Source organism: Barbatula barbatula (genome assembly GCF_947034865.1).
Source record: "Barbatula barbatula genome assembly, chromosome: 5".
NCBI lineage: Eukaryota > Metazoa > Chordata > Actinopteri > Cypriniformes > Nemacheilidae > Barbatula > Barbatula barbatula.
The window spans coordinates 23264758-23278946 of NC_136769.1; the positions used below are offsets into that span (position 1 = coordinate 23264758).

At 41.2% G+C, this 14189-nt stretch overlaps 1 protein-coding gene across 2 annotated transcripts in view; it reads right to left on the bottom strand.

Moving 5' to 3' along the window:
• The window catches only part of gas7a (growth arrest-specific 7a), a 35103-nt gene that overhangs the window by 17766 nt on the left and 3148 nt on the right, over positions 1 to 14189 (bottom strand). Inside the window, exons 2-4 of one of the 2 annotated variants that reach the window (XM_079455597.1) lie at positions 13943 to 14063; positions 2696 to 2761; positions 1398 to 1483 (exon numbers count right to left, since the gene is read on the bottom strand). In XM_079455597.1, coding sequence (XP_079311723.1) covers positions 1398 to 1483; positions 2696 to 2761; positions 13943 to 14063 — 273 coding nt within the window. Of the gene's footprint in view, positions 1 to 903; positions 935 to 1397; positions 1484 to 2695; positions 2762 to 13942; positions 14064 to 14189 lie in introns of those variants that run through there. The other variant, XM_079455599.1, reaches the window with a different exon arrangement.

A 14189-nucleotide genomic window follows, 5' to 3' on the forward strand; every position in this document is an offset into this window, starting at 1 on the left:
ACGTATATGCTTCGTAAATGGTTTTGTTTCGAAGGAGAATTTGACTCAATACCAACGTAGACTAAGTTCGAGACTACAAAAAAATGTTTCGAGTCCAGACTCAAGTACTACAGCACTGGATATTAGAATGTTTGAATGAAAAATCACAAGATCCATCTCTAAGACATTCTTTAAATATAGCCTTCAAATGTGGACAAAAAGGCTTAAAAAAGGAACAGCACACAGTTAGGTGTATCAGTTAGGTCCGTAGCATAAACATACTGTCAGTTACTCACCAAAAAAGGGATTCAGTATGAAGATGACAGGAGATGTAAAACTGTGGAAACAGCAACATACCGTGTGTGTGTGTTTGAGCGAAGTGAAGAAGGAGCGAAGAGGAGGTGAAACAAGCATGCAATGAAAACTGATGGGTAATTACCATCACAGGTACGGGTGCAAACAACAACTCGCTGTCAAGAGAGACAAATCACATGACCCACAAAAAAGCTATTTCCCACAGCATACTGTATATATTTGTGTGTATGTGCTGATGTGAGCTTATCTCCGGGTGATGCTGCAAGGTATCTGTGCTCATTTTGCATCAGTGTTAGTGCGTTGAGAAAGGTGTGTGTTATTTAAAGCTGCAGACCCTACATCACCATCCGTGTGTCAGCACGCATCGCGGACTGTGTGTTTATTTGTGACTAGTGCGAGTGTACAAGCAAACATTTCCCAGCATGCAGGCGCAATACATCATTTTTTCTCTATGCTCCTGCCGTATTAACTGTGCCGACCGTCTGTACACGCGCTTACAGCTCCAGATTCTTCTGCTAAAGAATTTGGTCAGTATATGGCCAAAGAACCAGCATGCATGGCCCACCATGCAAGCCAGTGACCTCTCAACAAACAAACAAACTCTCTCACCATCCTGCAGAACATGGCAGAGCAGGCCCTGAATCTCTTGTTCGGTTCCTCTCCGTCCCGTCAGTGACTGTTCTGCATCCCTCGTCTTCTGTGCCTACCTCTTTCCAGCTCTCAGCTTAAACCCAACACCTTTCCAATCCTGGCCTGGAATCAAACTCTAAGCATGTATCAGGATCCAGAACTGGGCCGCCCATATGGTCCCACTTCTTACCGCTCTCATTCTGATGACACAAGCTGCCCCTGTCTGCCTGCTAGTCGGTCACGTGTGCTGCGGAGGGTTTTTCTTGGCCCTGGTTTACCATCTACTTTAACTGTTTGTGTCCCCAAATAGGCAAAGAATGTACCAGATCTACTGATATCTACACACCGTTATCTGAATCTGAGTAACAATGGAAGATCACGTGACTTGGGATTTATGACTTTGTCATGTGGTTTGTATGCTCTTTCAAATACATAGACACAGTCATGCTACTGTAAATGTAGATGGACCGCACCTGGTTGTTCATGCTGGTTTTCCTCTTGAAACCATCTGGATGTTCCAGTACGTTCCCAGTGGCTCCTAGAGAAGGACGACCATGAACTACAACAGAGAGAAGTGAGTCAAACTCTAAGTTTTACCATATGTTTACCATATTTAGCATATACCATATGTTCAAGGTTCAATAGGCCGGTGTGGTATAGTGCAACTATACAACAGAAGGTTGTCCTGAGTCCTGAAAAGAATGACCCATCACCTTTGAGCCCCATGAGTGAAGTTACTCATCCAAAAGATTCGTTTCTGAAATATGTGTGCTTTTAGTAACTTTTTGCTAAATGGATACTTACATAATCTAGTCTGTGTTTCATACTGTTGTCAGTCTTTTAATTGGCCCCTGACACATTACACACATGGTAATATTCACTGATGTATGAACGTTTACTTCATGAACATTCAGTGATGCAGTGCTCAGGCAAATATGCAGGATAAGGCTGTACTGTCCATCCGGGAAATCCTATCATTTAGCCTTGGAGTTCAGCAATCGTGTCCAGCAATGAGTGATTATAATGGCTGTGACACAAGTATGTGTTTTGAGCTTTTTTCTCCCTCCCTCCCTCCCTCCCTCCCTCCCTCCCTCCCTCCCTCCCTCCCTCCCTCCCTCCCTCCCTCCCTCCCTCCCTCCCTCGGGGTGGAGGAAATGCTGAATTAATGAGCCGGCCATCCCAGATATAAGCCTTGACATCCAGCCTGTGATACATACACTACAGTCTCCAGAAACACTTTCACACAAAGCCATTCCCAAGCCTCTTATTCTCTGTCTGTCAACATCTTCATACATTAGTGTTAATGACAATAAAGAAAATGCACAAGACATGTCACGCATTGGCTGATGTTGGTACAACCAATGAAAATATATGCATTGCAAATAGTCAGAAGTGTTTTTATAAAATATTTATAAAAATCTAAATAAATAAAAGCCTCCGAACCATGAAGAGTTTACAAGATATCTGTTTCTTAAATGGATCAAAAGCTGCACTACATTTATTAAATGCTATATCAAGATCATTTAGGTGATATTTTATATATATTCTTCATATAATGTTGTATATGTTTTATTCCATTATTTTAAGGTTACGGTCAGGATATGCTACATGTATGGCATGATGTACCTTGAAATGTCTTGATTGACCAATCTGAATCAAGTATTCCAGAGTCATGCGATACTGATTTTATTGGATTTAAATAGCTTTGTCAATAACATTATATTGAGCATTCAACATAAATGCTCAACTCAGTTGTGTATGGAAAGGATACCTGAGTTTCTGTGACTGGTGGTTTTCAATGTGGTTGTGGAATCGCACGGCCGTTCCCACGTTGTCTCTAAAGTAAACAAATGCATTGTTATATGTTGATGCCTCTGTTACACTTTAGGGTTACACAAGCCAGTTTAATTAGTTGTGTGTCATTCCCCTTTAAAAAAAATTATAAACTAAACTTGAGTCACCGGTGTGTGTGTAGAACCACCCTGTAATTATACAAATCCATCAATTCTGATTTTCATAATCTCATATAAACCACACTGAACAGGCTGTCGGCATTCTCCTAGAAAAGTGATGTCACTATGATAAGCCCGGCCCATTATCGCTAACTACATTCCACCTTCTGACAGAGACATGATATGCACAGTCTTCATTTACTCCAGACATCTGAGCCTCTGAAGCTTATGTCTCAACGGAATGTGCAGAAAACATCAGGTGAAGACACTTTACACCAGGATGCTTCACAAATGATGTTTTATTACCAAAGTTTGGGAGGAGCACGTGCAGATAACTAACCCGGCTGCCTTCCTAATACCAATCTCACCAATCATCTTTTAGCCCGGGAGAAAACCCCTACAAATAGACAAGTCACCTCACTCGCATTCTCTCCACATTTTCGCAGCATCCCTCCTCCACCACAACTCCTCACCATCAGCCTATCTTTACCGCAGTATAATGGGGGGAACGACCCGAGTCCGGGCACACACCGGGCCCGGGGCCCTCTCCCCGGGACAGCATGCCAAATACACTTTATATCAGTCCCCTATCAACAGTTATTGTATGCAAGGCGAGCTTGTGAAATTAATGTTAGTAAAATGCTGAATTCATAATGGGTCATGTTTTCGGTTTTGAAAGATATGACGCATTTGTCCTGTGTATTGTCACATATAAAAACAATGTGCACGTTGTAAAGACATGACGCGTTGTGCACTCATAGAGAGTATGTTTTCTGGTATTCATAGATATGATGCGTTTATAATGTTAACTGTCACTAATAAAAGCAGTGTGCCGGATTTTAAGAATTGGCATTTGTGCATTCACTCTGAAAACAGCATCCTTTTCAGTACGATCTGTATTTGGATTATATATGAATCCAGATTCATAATCTGTAAGGGGTCAGCTGTGGCCTAATGGTTAGAGCGTTGGGCTTGTGATCAGAAGGTTGCCGGTTCTAATCTCAGTGCCAGCAGGTCATTACTGAAGTGCCCTTGAGCATATCTTACAATAGACATAGCTTTCGAGTTTTTAACAATTTTAAGAGACTTCATTAACAGAATGAGTTCGTTAGAGAAAACCTTGTGTAAAGGAGGAGGTTTTGACAATCTACATTTATGAATAAAAAATTTGCCATTCAAGATGACAAAATTTACAAAATTTTGAATAGTTTTATCATCATTCTCAAAATAGCAAATAATTTCTTTCACATTCAATGATATCGTTAGATTAATTTTAACTGAAAAAGTAAAAAAACAATCTTTCCAAAATGACTTTACACTTAGGCAATCAGCAAACAAATGATTTAAGGATTCCTCACAGTTGTTACAAAAGGAACATTCTTTCCCAATATCCATAAAATTAGAAAGCCACATATTAGTTGGATACATTTTGTGTAAGATCTTCAGATGAATTTCTCTTACTTTATTAGAAATACAAAATTTGTAAGGGAGCAGCCATGCTTTTCTCCAAATAACATCTCTTAAAATGGAATTCCAGTAAAATTTCCCTCTCGGAGTAACTTTCTTTTGTTCGTTAAATACTTGCCTTATATCTTTGTTAGTAAATTTTTTATCAAATATGTATTTACCATTTATAAGGAGATCGTAATCTTTATTTTCAACTTTATAATAAGTCAGGTGGCTGCACATTAAATTAATAAGCCCAGTGTTATGGAACTGAAGGAGAACCCAATTGCAGGCAGCGAAACAGGGATGAAGGGGTTAACAAGGACTTTAATAATAAATAACAAAACAAACACCCACAATGGGGACAAACACTAAATAAACTAGAATACAAAACAGAAAACAAACACTTCCCACATGGGGGGCAAAAACAAACTACTAACTTAACACAACCAAGAACAAGGGAACTAGGAACTCTAACATTCAAGGAATACGACATGCACAGACAAGGTAACACGTACAACGAACCAGCACAAGACAATAGACAAGAGGGCATTAAATAGGGAGACTAACAAAGGAGATACAAATGGGCAGGTGTGGGTAATGAGACACAGGAGGAAAGCAATACTAGGAACGAGAGGGGCAGGGCCAATGACGAGACTGGAGAGAACACATATTATGTCCTGATTGACAATAATATGTTTCTCTCCACATAAAACACGTGGGTCTGTCATGATTCTGCCCCTAGACCAGAAAACCAAGACAAGATTAGGCAGAATCATGACAGAACCCCCCCCTTAATGAACGCCCCCTGGCGTTCACCAAGGGAGAACACTAACAAGACAAGACCGACTGGGAAACAGACAACAACCAACAAAACATGGTAAACAAAACTAAGGGCAGACAAGCAAGAACAATAAATGGGTTGGGATGGGACAATAAAAATAACAAACAAGGGAGGGGGGTGGGGCAAAACAAGAGTTCATGGGAGGAAGTCCAAAGTCAAGTCAAGTCAAGTCAGCTTTATTTATATAGCGCTTTTTACAATTTTCATTGTTACAAAGCAGCTGTACAAGAAAAAAATGACTATAAGTAAAACATAAAAGGTTATGGAATTCAAAACACAGGTCAAATATCAGACACACAATAAATTCCTATATGCAGTGTTAATTAAATAAGACTAACAAATTCTAGCAGCCCCCCCGGCCAGGCAAAACAGTGCAAAACAGTACGCAAACGGTGGCGAGGAACCCAAAACTCCATTGGAGGAGAAAAAAAACCTCGGAGGGAAACCAGGCCTAACCAGGGGATTCCAGTTCCCCTCTGGCAAAAACTGCAGCCTCTGCACAAGCTCAACAGTGCTTGCACAACAAGGCGAAAATAAAAAAATTAGATTTAAAATTATCATTAATAATCTAATAATAGCTGAAGTTTTGTAGGGACGTCACTTCCTTCGTCCAGCATTTGTCAGGTCTAGGAATGGATTGCGCCCTGCCCGCTCCGCTATTGTAACCTTGGAACAATGAGACAAGACTGGCTGAGAGTAGAGTACTGTTCTGCACTCTTTGATGCAACAAATGCATCAGTTGTTATTGGAAGTGTCCCTGGTTCCGGTTGATCTAACTAGTGCAGCCTAGATCTTTGAAATACATATATTATGATAATCTAGTGTATGCAAGATTAAAAAGATGCGTCTTTAGTCTAGATTTAAACTGACAGAGTGTGTCTGCCTCCCGGACATTGCAGGGAAGACTGTTCCAAAGTTTAGGGGCTAGATAGGAAAAGGATCTGCCGCCTGCACTTGATTTTGAAATTCTAGGTATTACCAACTGACCTGACGCCTGAGAGCGTAGTGCACGTGATGGACTATAATACGTAAGAAGTTCTCTCAAGTAGTGAGGAGCTAAACCATGCAAGGCTTTATAGGTAATAAGCAAGATTTTAAAGTTTATGCGATGCTTTATAGGTAACCAGTGCAAGGTTGACAGAACCGGGCTAATATGCTCATACTTTTTTGTACGTGTAAGAACTCGAGCTGCCGCATTTTGGACCAGTTGGAGTTTTTGTAATAGGCCTGCAGGGCAACCACCTAATAGTGCATTACAGTAATCTAGTCTTGATGTCATAAAGGCATGTATAAGCTTCTCCGCATCTGATGATGACAGCATATGACGTAATTTAGATATATTTTTAAGATGGAAAAACGCAATCTTACAGGTGTTGGCGACCTGGTTCTCAAATGACAGAGTACTATCGAATATAAAGCCAAGATTCTTAGCTGAAGATGAGGGTTTTATGGAACATCCATCAATAGTTAAGCAGTATTCTTGGTTGTTACGTAGGGCGGTTTTCGGTCCGATAAGTAACACTTCAGTTTTGTCCGAGTTCAGTAATAAAAAATTGCTACTCATCCACTTTTTTATATCGACAATGCATTCCACTATTCGATGGAATTGCTGTGTTTCGTGAGGCTTCGAGGAAATATAAAGTTGCGTATCATCAGCATAGCAGTGAAAGCTTATTCCGTGTCGCTTTATTATATCTCCTAGGGGTAACATGTATAATGCGAAGAGCATAGGCCCTAGTACTGAGCCCTGTGGTACACCGTACTGGACTTGCGATTTGCGTGATACCTCATTGTTTATTTTTACATATTGGAAACGGTCGCATAAATAAGATCTAAGCCATTTCAAAGCTATTTCCTTAATACCGACATCATTTTCAAGTCTATGTAGGAGCATGCTGTGGTCAATGGTGTCGAATGCAGCACTAAGATCTAGCAGCACCAATAAGGAGATACAACCTCGGTCGGACGCCATAAACAGATCATTTGTAACTCTAATCAGAGCAGTCTCTGTACTGTGATGTGCTCTAAATCCAGACTGGAAATCTTCATTAATCTCATTCCTTTGGAGGAAGGAACATATTTGAGTTGAGACTACTTTTTCCAGAACTTTAGATAAGAAAGGTAGATTCGAAATAGGTCTATAGTTAACTAGTTCTCCAGGGTCCAGATGGGGTTTTTTGACAAGGGGCCTTATAACAGCCACCTTATATGCTTTAGGCACATGTCCTAATGTCAGAGATGAGTTAATAATGCTAAGTAGAGGATCTATAATTTCTGGGAGCATCTCTTTCAGAAGATTTGTAGGTATAGGGTATAGCATGCATGTAGTCGATTTAGATGATCTAATGATTTTCGATAGTTCATCGTGATCTATAGTAGAAAATAAACATAATTTCTCCTTAGGAGTGCTGTAGTAAGTCGTTTGTTCAGCGGGCTTCGCATCTGGTTGCATAGTTATAATTTTCTCTCGAATATCTTGGATTTTATTTTTGAAATAGTTCATAAAATCATCACTGCTATGCTGGTATACAGCATCAGAAGTCGCTGACGATTTATTTTTGGTTAATTTAGCCACTGTATCAAATAAAAACCTAGGGTTATTTTGGTTTTCTTCTATTAATGATGAAATGTAGGCGGATCGAGACGTTTTTAGGGCTTTCCTGTATTTTTTTGTACTATCCTTCCAGGCAGTACGAAATACCTCTAATTTAGTCTTTTTAAAGTTGCGCTCCATTTTTCGTGCTGCTTTCTTTAGAGCCTGAGTGTGTTCATTTTTCCACGGTGTCGGTCTGTCATTTTTAATCTTCTTTAAGCGCAAGGGAGCAACTATGTCTAGCGTTTCCGAGAAGGTGGCATTAATATTTTCAATAGTAAAGTCAAGATCTTCAACGTTGTTACTCATGCTAGAGATTTGAGACAATTCAGGCAAATTATTAAGAAACGCACCTTTTGTAGTCTGAGTTATTGTTCTACAATATTTGTAACTTGGAGTTTGATTTGCCACCATTGGGTATTGAAGCAAGCATAATACCAGATAATGATCTGAGATGTCTTCGCTCTGCTGAAGGATTTTAACATCGACCACGTTTATATCGTAAGACAAAATTAAATCTAAAGTATGATTACGAAGGTGAGTAGGTCCTGACACATGTTGACTAACGCCCATGGAGTTAAGTGTCTTTAAAAGCCATTCCTAAAGCATCTGTATCATTATCTACATGAATGTTAAAGTCCCCAGCAACAAGGACTCTGTCTGCAGCCAGTACTAGTTCTGATAAGAACCCACCAAATTCTTTAATAAAAATCTGTGTGGTGCCCTGGAGGCCTATATACAATAGCCAGAATAAATTTTAAAGATGTTTTGTCCTTAGTATTAGGTATTGATGCATCAAGTACCATGACTTCAAAAGAATTGTATTTAGGATTAGACTTCTGAGAAATGCTAAAAGAGTTACGCTAAAGTGCAGCAACACCTCCCCCTCTGCCTTTTAGGCGAGGCTCGTGTTTATAATAATAATCTTGGGGGACAGACTCATTTAACGCAATATAATCATCTGGCTTTAGCCATGTTTCTGTGAGACAGAGCATGTCTATTTTATGATCTGTTATCATATCATTAACAAAAAGTGCTTTATTAGAGAGAGATCTAATATTAAGCAATCCGAGTCGTAACAGTTGATTATCTGTATTATGTTCATGTTTAGTTAGTTTAACGTTAACTAAATTACCTTTGAGAGGTTTACGCTTTATTTTATGTTTGCTAATCCGGGGGACAGACACAGTCTCTATTTTATGATGTTTGGGAGAAAGTATTATCGCATGTTGTGTATTATGTGTGTTCTGCAACGTGAGACGGCAAGCAGACCGTTGGTTAAGCCATTCAGTCTGCTCCCTGACCTGGGCCCCAGTGAGTCAAGTTTTAGCATTAAGACTATGATCCATATTTCTTGACAGAAGAGAAGCTCCAGCCCAGGAGGGGTGGAGACCATCACTTTTCAACAGGTCAGGTCTGCCCTCAAAACTCTTCCAGTTATTTATAAAAACAATATCATTCTGCAGGCACCACTCAGACAACCAGCCATTTAGTGATGATACTCTGCTATGTATCTCATCACCACGATAAGTGGGGAGGGGGCCAGAGAATATTACAGTTTCTGACATCGTGCTTGCGAGCTCACACACCTCTTTAATATTATCTCTAGTGATCTCCGATTGACAGAGTCGAACATCATTTGTGCCGACGTGAATAACAATCTTACTGAATTTACGATTAGCCTTAGCCAGCACATTTAAATTTGACTTGATGTCAGGCGCTCTGGCTCCCGGTAAACATTTGACTATGGTGGCTGGTGCCTCTATGTTAACGTTCCGAACAATAGAATCACCGATAACTAGGGCACTTTCAGAAGGTTTCTCAGTCGGTGCGTCGCTGAGCGGGGCAAACCTGTTCGAGACTGTAGTCGGAACGGTTGAGTGATGTTTTGACCTGCGACTACGCCGTCTCACAGTCACAAAGTTTCCTAGCTGCGGGGGTTGTTCAACCGGAACCGAACTGTGCGCGCTAATATTGCTCGCATCCAAAGTGTTTTCTAAGCTCCTTACATTCTTACTATCCTCAGATAAAGATTGGATGCGAGACTCTAATACTGTGATCTTCTCTGTCAGCCTAGCTATTTCCCTGCATTTATCGCATGTAAAACCCTCGCCGCTGACAGAGAAGGCTAAGCTAAACATATGACATGAGGTGCAAGTGACAATAATAAGAGAAGAAGCCATAACTCACCGGGTTTGAAGAGTAATTCCAATTTACCAAGGCTGCTCTGTGATTCTTAGTATATACGCTTTAAAGAGAAACCGTTAGCACACAAGACAGCTAGAAGGCGAGATGATATTTAGCAGTGTAAACAGAAAGCCCGCTAGCACGCTTGTGCTATGTTAACGGCGCTGAGTGTTTTGGTTTAAGATTTTCAAGTAAATAACCAGGAGAGGTTATTGAGATATCAGGATAAGTTAGCAACGACAGTGATAATTAACAATGTATGCTATGAATAAAATACACTAATATGAAAGAAGTGCAAGTTAAGTGATACAACAACCTGATTCCGTGTTGTATTAGAGGGGAGAGGTGAAGCACGTAACTGCTTCACAACAAAGGGTGTGGGACATGGGGGAACAGTTCTTGTCCCTGGCGCTCGGAAGCGCGGAGTCCCAGGGGACTTGGGGGGCGGCGCTCCAGAGCACGAAGTCGCCGGCAGGGCAGGACTTGACGCCGGCTGGAAGGCCGGCAGGGCAGGAATTAAAGCCGGCTGGAAGGCCACCGGGACCACCGGACTTGACGGGACCACCGGGACCACCGGACTTGACGGGACCACCGGACTTGACGGGACCACCGGGACCACCGGACTCCGAGCCGCCCTCCGTTGCCTCTTCTTCTTCAGCCGAGCCACCCGCCTGGTGGTCGGCTGCAGGAACGATGTGAATGGGACGGGCGGCTTGGGATTGGAGGCCTCGGACGAGGACCCCCAGGATTCCCGTCTCCCCCGCTTGCCAGTGAGACTGGGCGGTTGTGGAGAGGCTGCAGAGGCTGGATAGTGGTGCGTGGCAATGCCCACAACACCAATCTGCAGAGGACCACTCGGGTATCGCAACCAGCGGAGATGAGTAAACTGGGTTCGATGAGGTCGCGGACTCCGAACGCGCTGCGGCAGTTACCCACACGGCGTCGAAATCCAACGGCCTCATCGCCCTCATCTCCGAGCGTGAGAGCGGCTCTCTGAGACCGGTGTTGAACAGCACCGCCAGCTCCCTCTCCCCGAAGACGCCCTGTTCCGCAATGTCCAGGAATCTCTCCACATACTCGTCCACAGTCTCACTTCCCTGGCGAAGACTACAGAGGCGACGGGCCACGCTGGACCGGTCAGTGTCCATGCTGCCTGCTGGGTTCAGATTTGGCTGGTTCGTTCTGTTATGGAACTGAAGGAGAACCCAATTGCAGGCAGCGAAACAGGGATGAAGGGGTTAACAAGGACTTTAATAATAAATAACAAAACAAACACAATGGGGACAAACACTAAATAAACTAGAATACAAAACAGAAAACAAACACTTCCCACATGGGGGGCAAAAACAAACTACTAACTTAACACAACCAAGAACAAGGGAACTAGGAACTCTAACATTCAAGGAATACGACATGCACAGGCAGGGTAACACGTACAACAAACCAGCACAAGACAATAGACAAGAGGGCATTAAATAGGGAGACTAACAAAGGAGATAACAATGGGCAGGTGTGGGTAATGAGACACAGGAGGAAAGCAATACTAGGAACGAGAGGGGCGGGGCCAATGACGAGACTGGAGAGAACACATATTATGTCCTGATTGACAATAATATGTTTCTCTCCACATAAAACACGTGGGTCTGTCATGATTCTGCCCCTAGACCAGAAAACCAAGACAAGAGAAGGCAGAATCATGACACCCAGAGGGAATAGCTTTAATTACTACCGAAAATTGTACCAATAGTGTAGGAAAACCGGGACGTTTTCTAATACGTATATTACGCGCATGCTCAGAACGGATTGTGCAGGTGGAACGGATCGTGTACCGACAAGAGCCATGCACTTTCTGCTGGGGGCAGAGACCAACAGTTCATTTCCATTTAAAGAGACACACACCAAATAAGTTTTCCCTCACAGGCGAAAATAGACTTGCAGGGCACAGTATAATAAAAGATCTGTGGTGAATTTTGAGTTAAAACTTCAAAGACGGATTCCGTGGACTCCTACGATTTATATTACATGTTGTGAAAGGGCTACATTATAGGGTCTTTAAGTAGAAACACTTTATATGTTAATTAGGCAGATCATAAATCATGCCTATTCACCAAAGTGAGCGCATGCTTGCAGCAATATATGTTGTGCTATACAGCCTGCTGAAATTTGTTTACATCTTCTATTGGTGATGGCGGCCGTAATTCATCAACTGATGAGGTGATGATAGGCTGGCATATATCAAGTTAGATCTCATCTTTGCTGCACCTTCAACATCTGTTAAGGGGCTGGAATCACAGTGGTGAAGTGATACTGTACAGGCTTAATATAGCCATGTGAACTGCATTTAATATTAATTTTATGGTCATATTTGTAGCATTACATGATTTCTGCTTTTCATTTAGTGCATCAGATGCTACAACAGCACATGCAAATAAATGAAACTATCAGGAGGAGCAATTCGTTCTCAGTATATCCATTTAAAAAAATGTAAACAGTAACGCTTCATGATTTTTTCACAACTATGGGCAAAAGAATGTGGCACTTTCTGAAAAATAACGTGAATGTCTTTTTCACAGTCGTGGCTGAAAATTGTTACCATATTTTTCCAAACACTGTTTCCTGTGAGTCAAGATGTATTTTGCTGCAAAACAACATGCCTCATTTCAAGCATTCAGTTCCAAACCATTTTAAAAAGTGTTGTGAAAATAATAATGAGCTAAACTGACCACACAGTTATGATAATAACTACAGACATCCAAGAGGTTCATGCTAAAGTTAGTGCTGAGAATTGATCCCCATACTAAAGTGTTACCGCTGGTTTTATTTAATCATATATGAAGCGTGTTTAGTTGTAGTTTGTTTTCAGGAAAGAGTGAAACTCTGTTTACAGTGAAAAATGGCTTTCGGTTGCACTGTACACAGAAACCACCTCTGGACACTTCTGTCAGTGTTTACAAGCAGATTAACTGATAGACAGTCTACAGCACAGTCTTATAAACCATCATTGAACAGCGAATAAGATTTCATAATAAAAGATATGTAATGTCCACTATGGTCATGAAATCGTCTTTGAATATTCACTGTAAATTTTTCCTTTAGTTGTGTTTTAATACTCAAGTCTTCTCATCTGCATCCTGAATTACGCAAAACATTGAAACTGGTTATAGTTAACGTGATGAATTATGAATTGAGAATTCTGTTCAATTACGCTTCAGTGGAAGACAAGAGGTCATGATCTGTATGCGTCCCAGGCAACGTGTTAGTGAGAAAAGAGCCAAAAGAAAATGCTTTAAGTGAGTGAATGAATATGAAGAAAGGAATATGAGAGTATCAGATGATTCCAGATCAGCTTGATTCGCCTCTTTCCATATGAATAGGCTACAAGGATAATGGAGAATGCTAATGAAGTTTTCCAGCCTGTGGTGCCGTGCGGGGAAGAGATGGATTCTGTGATTACACTACAACATACTGAGATACATTATCAACATTTCACATTTTTTCAAGTCTCGAGAAACGGTGGCATAGACCTGCTTCTTACTGATACCACAACAAGAAAGGTGGACTGAGCAGCAAAATAAGCTTTGAGCCATATATAGTTCTGTTCGCGTGTGTGCATGGGCAACAATGGGAATAGGAGAAATTAAAACAATATGGTCAATATGGTTAAAATACATGAAGAGGATGCAGGTGTAAAATGAATTAAGATTTTAAAGGTCTGGATTTGGGCAAATAAGATGAGACGCTTGAGTTCATTGAATTCATATTGAAATCTTAAAATCAATGTTGAAACCAGATTTGGCTAATCTGAGCTCAGTTTGGGCCAGTGTTGAGATCTCTTACGATAAGGTCCATAGAGCAATACGAGACTTTCAGAGGGTCTACAAGGAAGCTTTATTAAAGATGAATCTGAATCTGACTGTGTTAACAGTTTTCAGACAAAGACTGATCATTGGGCTGGCAGTCAAGTTCACTGGCATATAGTGAAAAAACCAGACCCACCATTAGTGCTGGTGTTGACATAGTATTTCCTTCCCTCAGTTGACCTGAAGCTTTTCCAGCCCGCAGGAAGAGATCCACTGTTTACTTCCTTTGCTGGAGCAGAACAGGAGACTACTGAATGCTGCAATGGTAAAAACAACATAAAACAATAAATACATGCAAAACCTTTATCATCAAAATTGATCAAAACAAACCTGTTGCAAACATTGAAGAATATCTGAATATATACGGTTATTGTTTATTAATA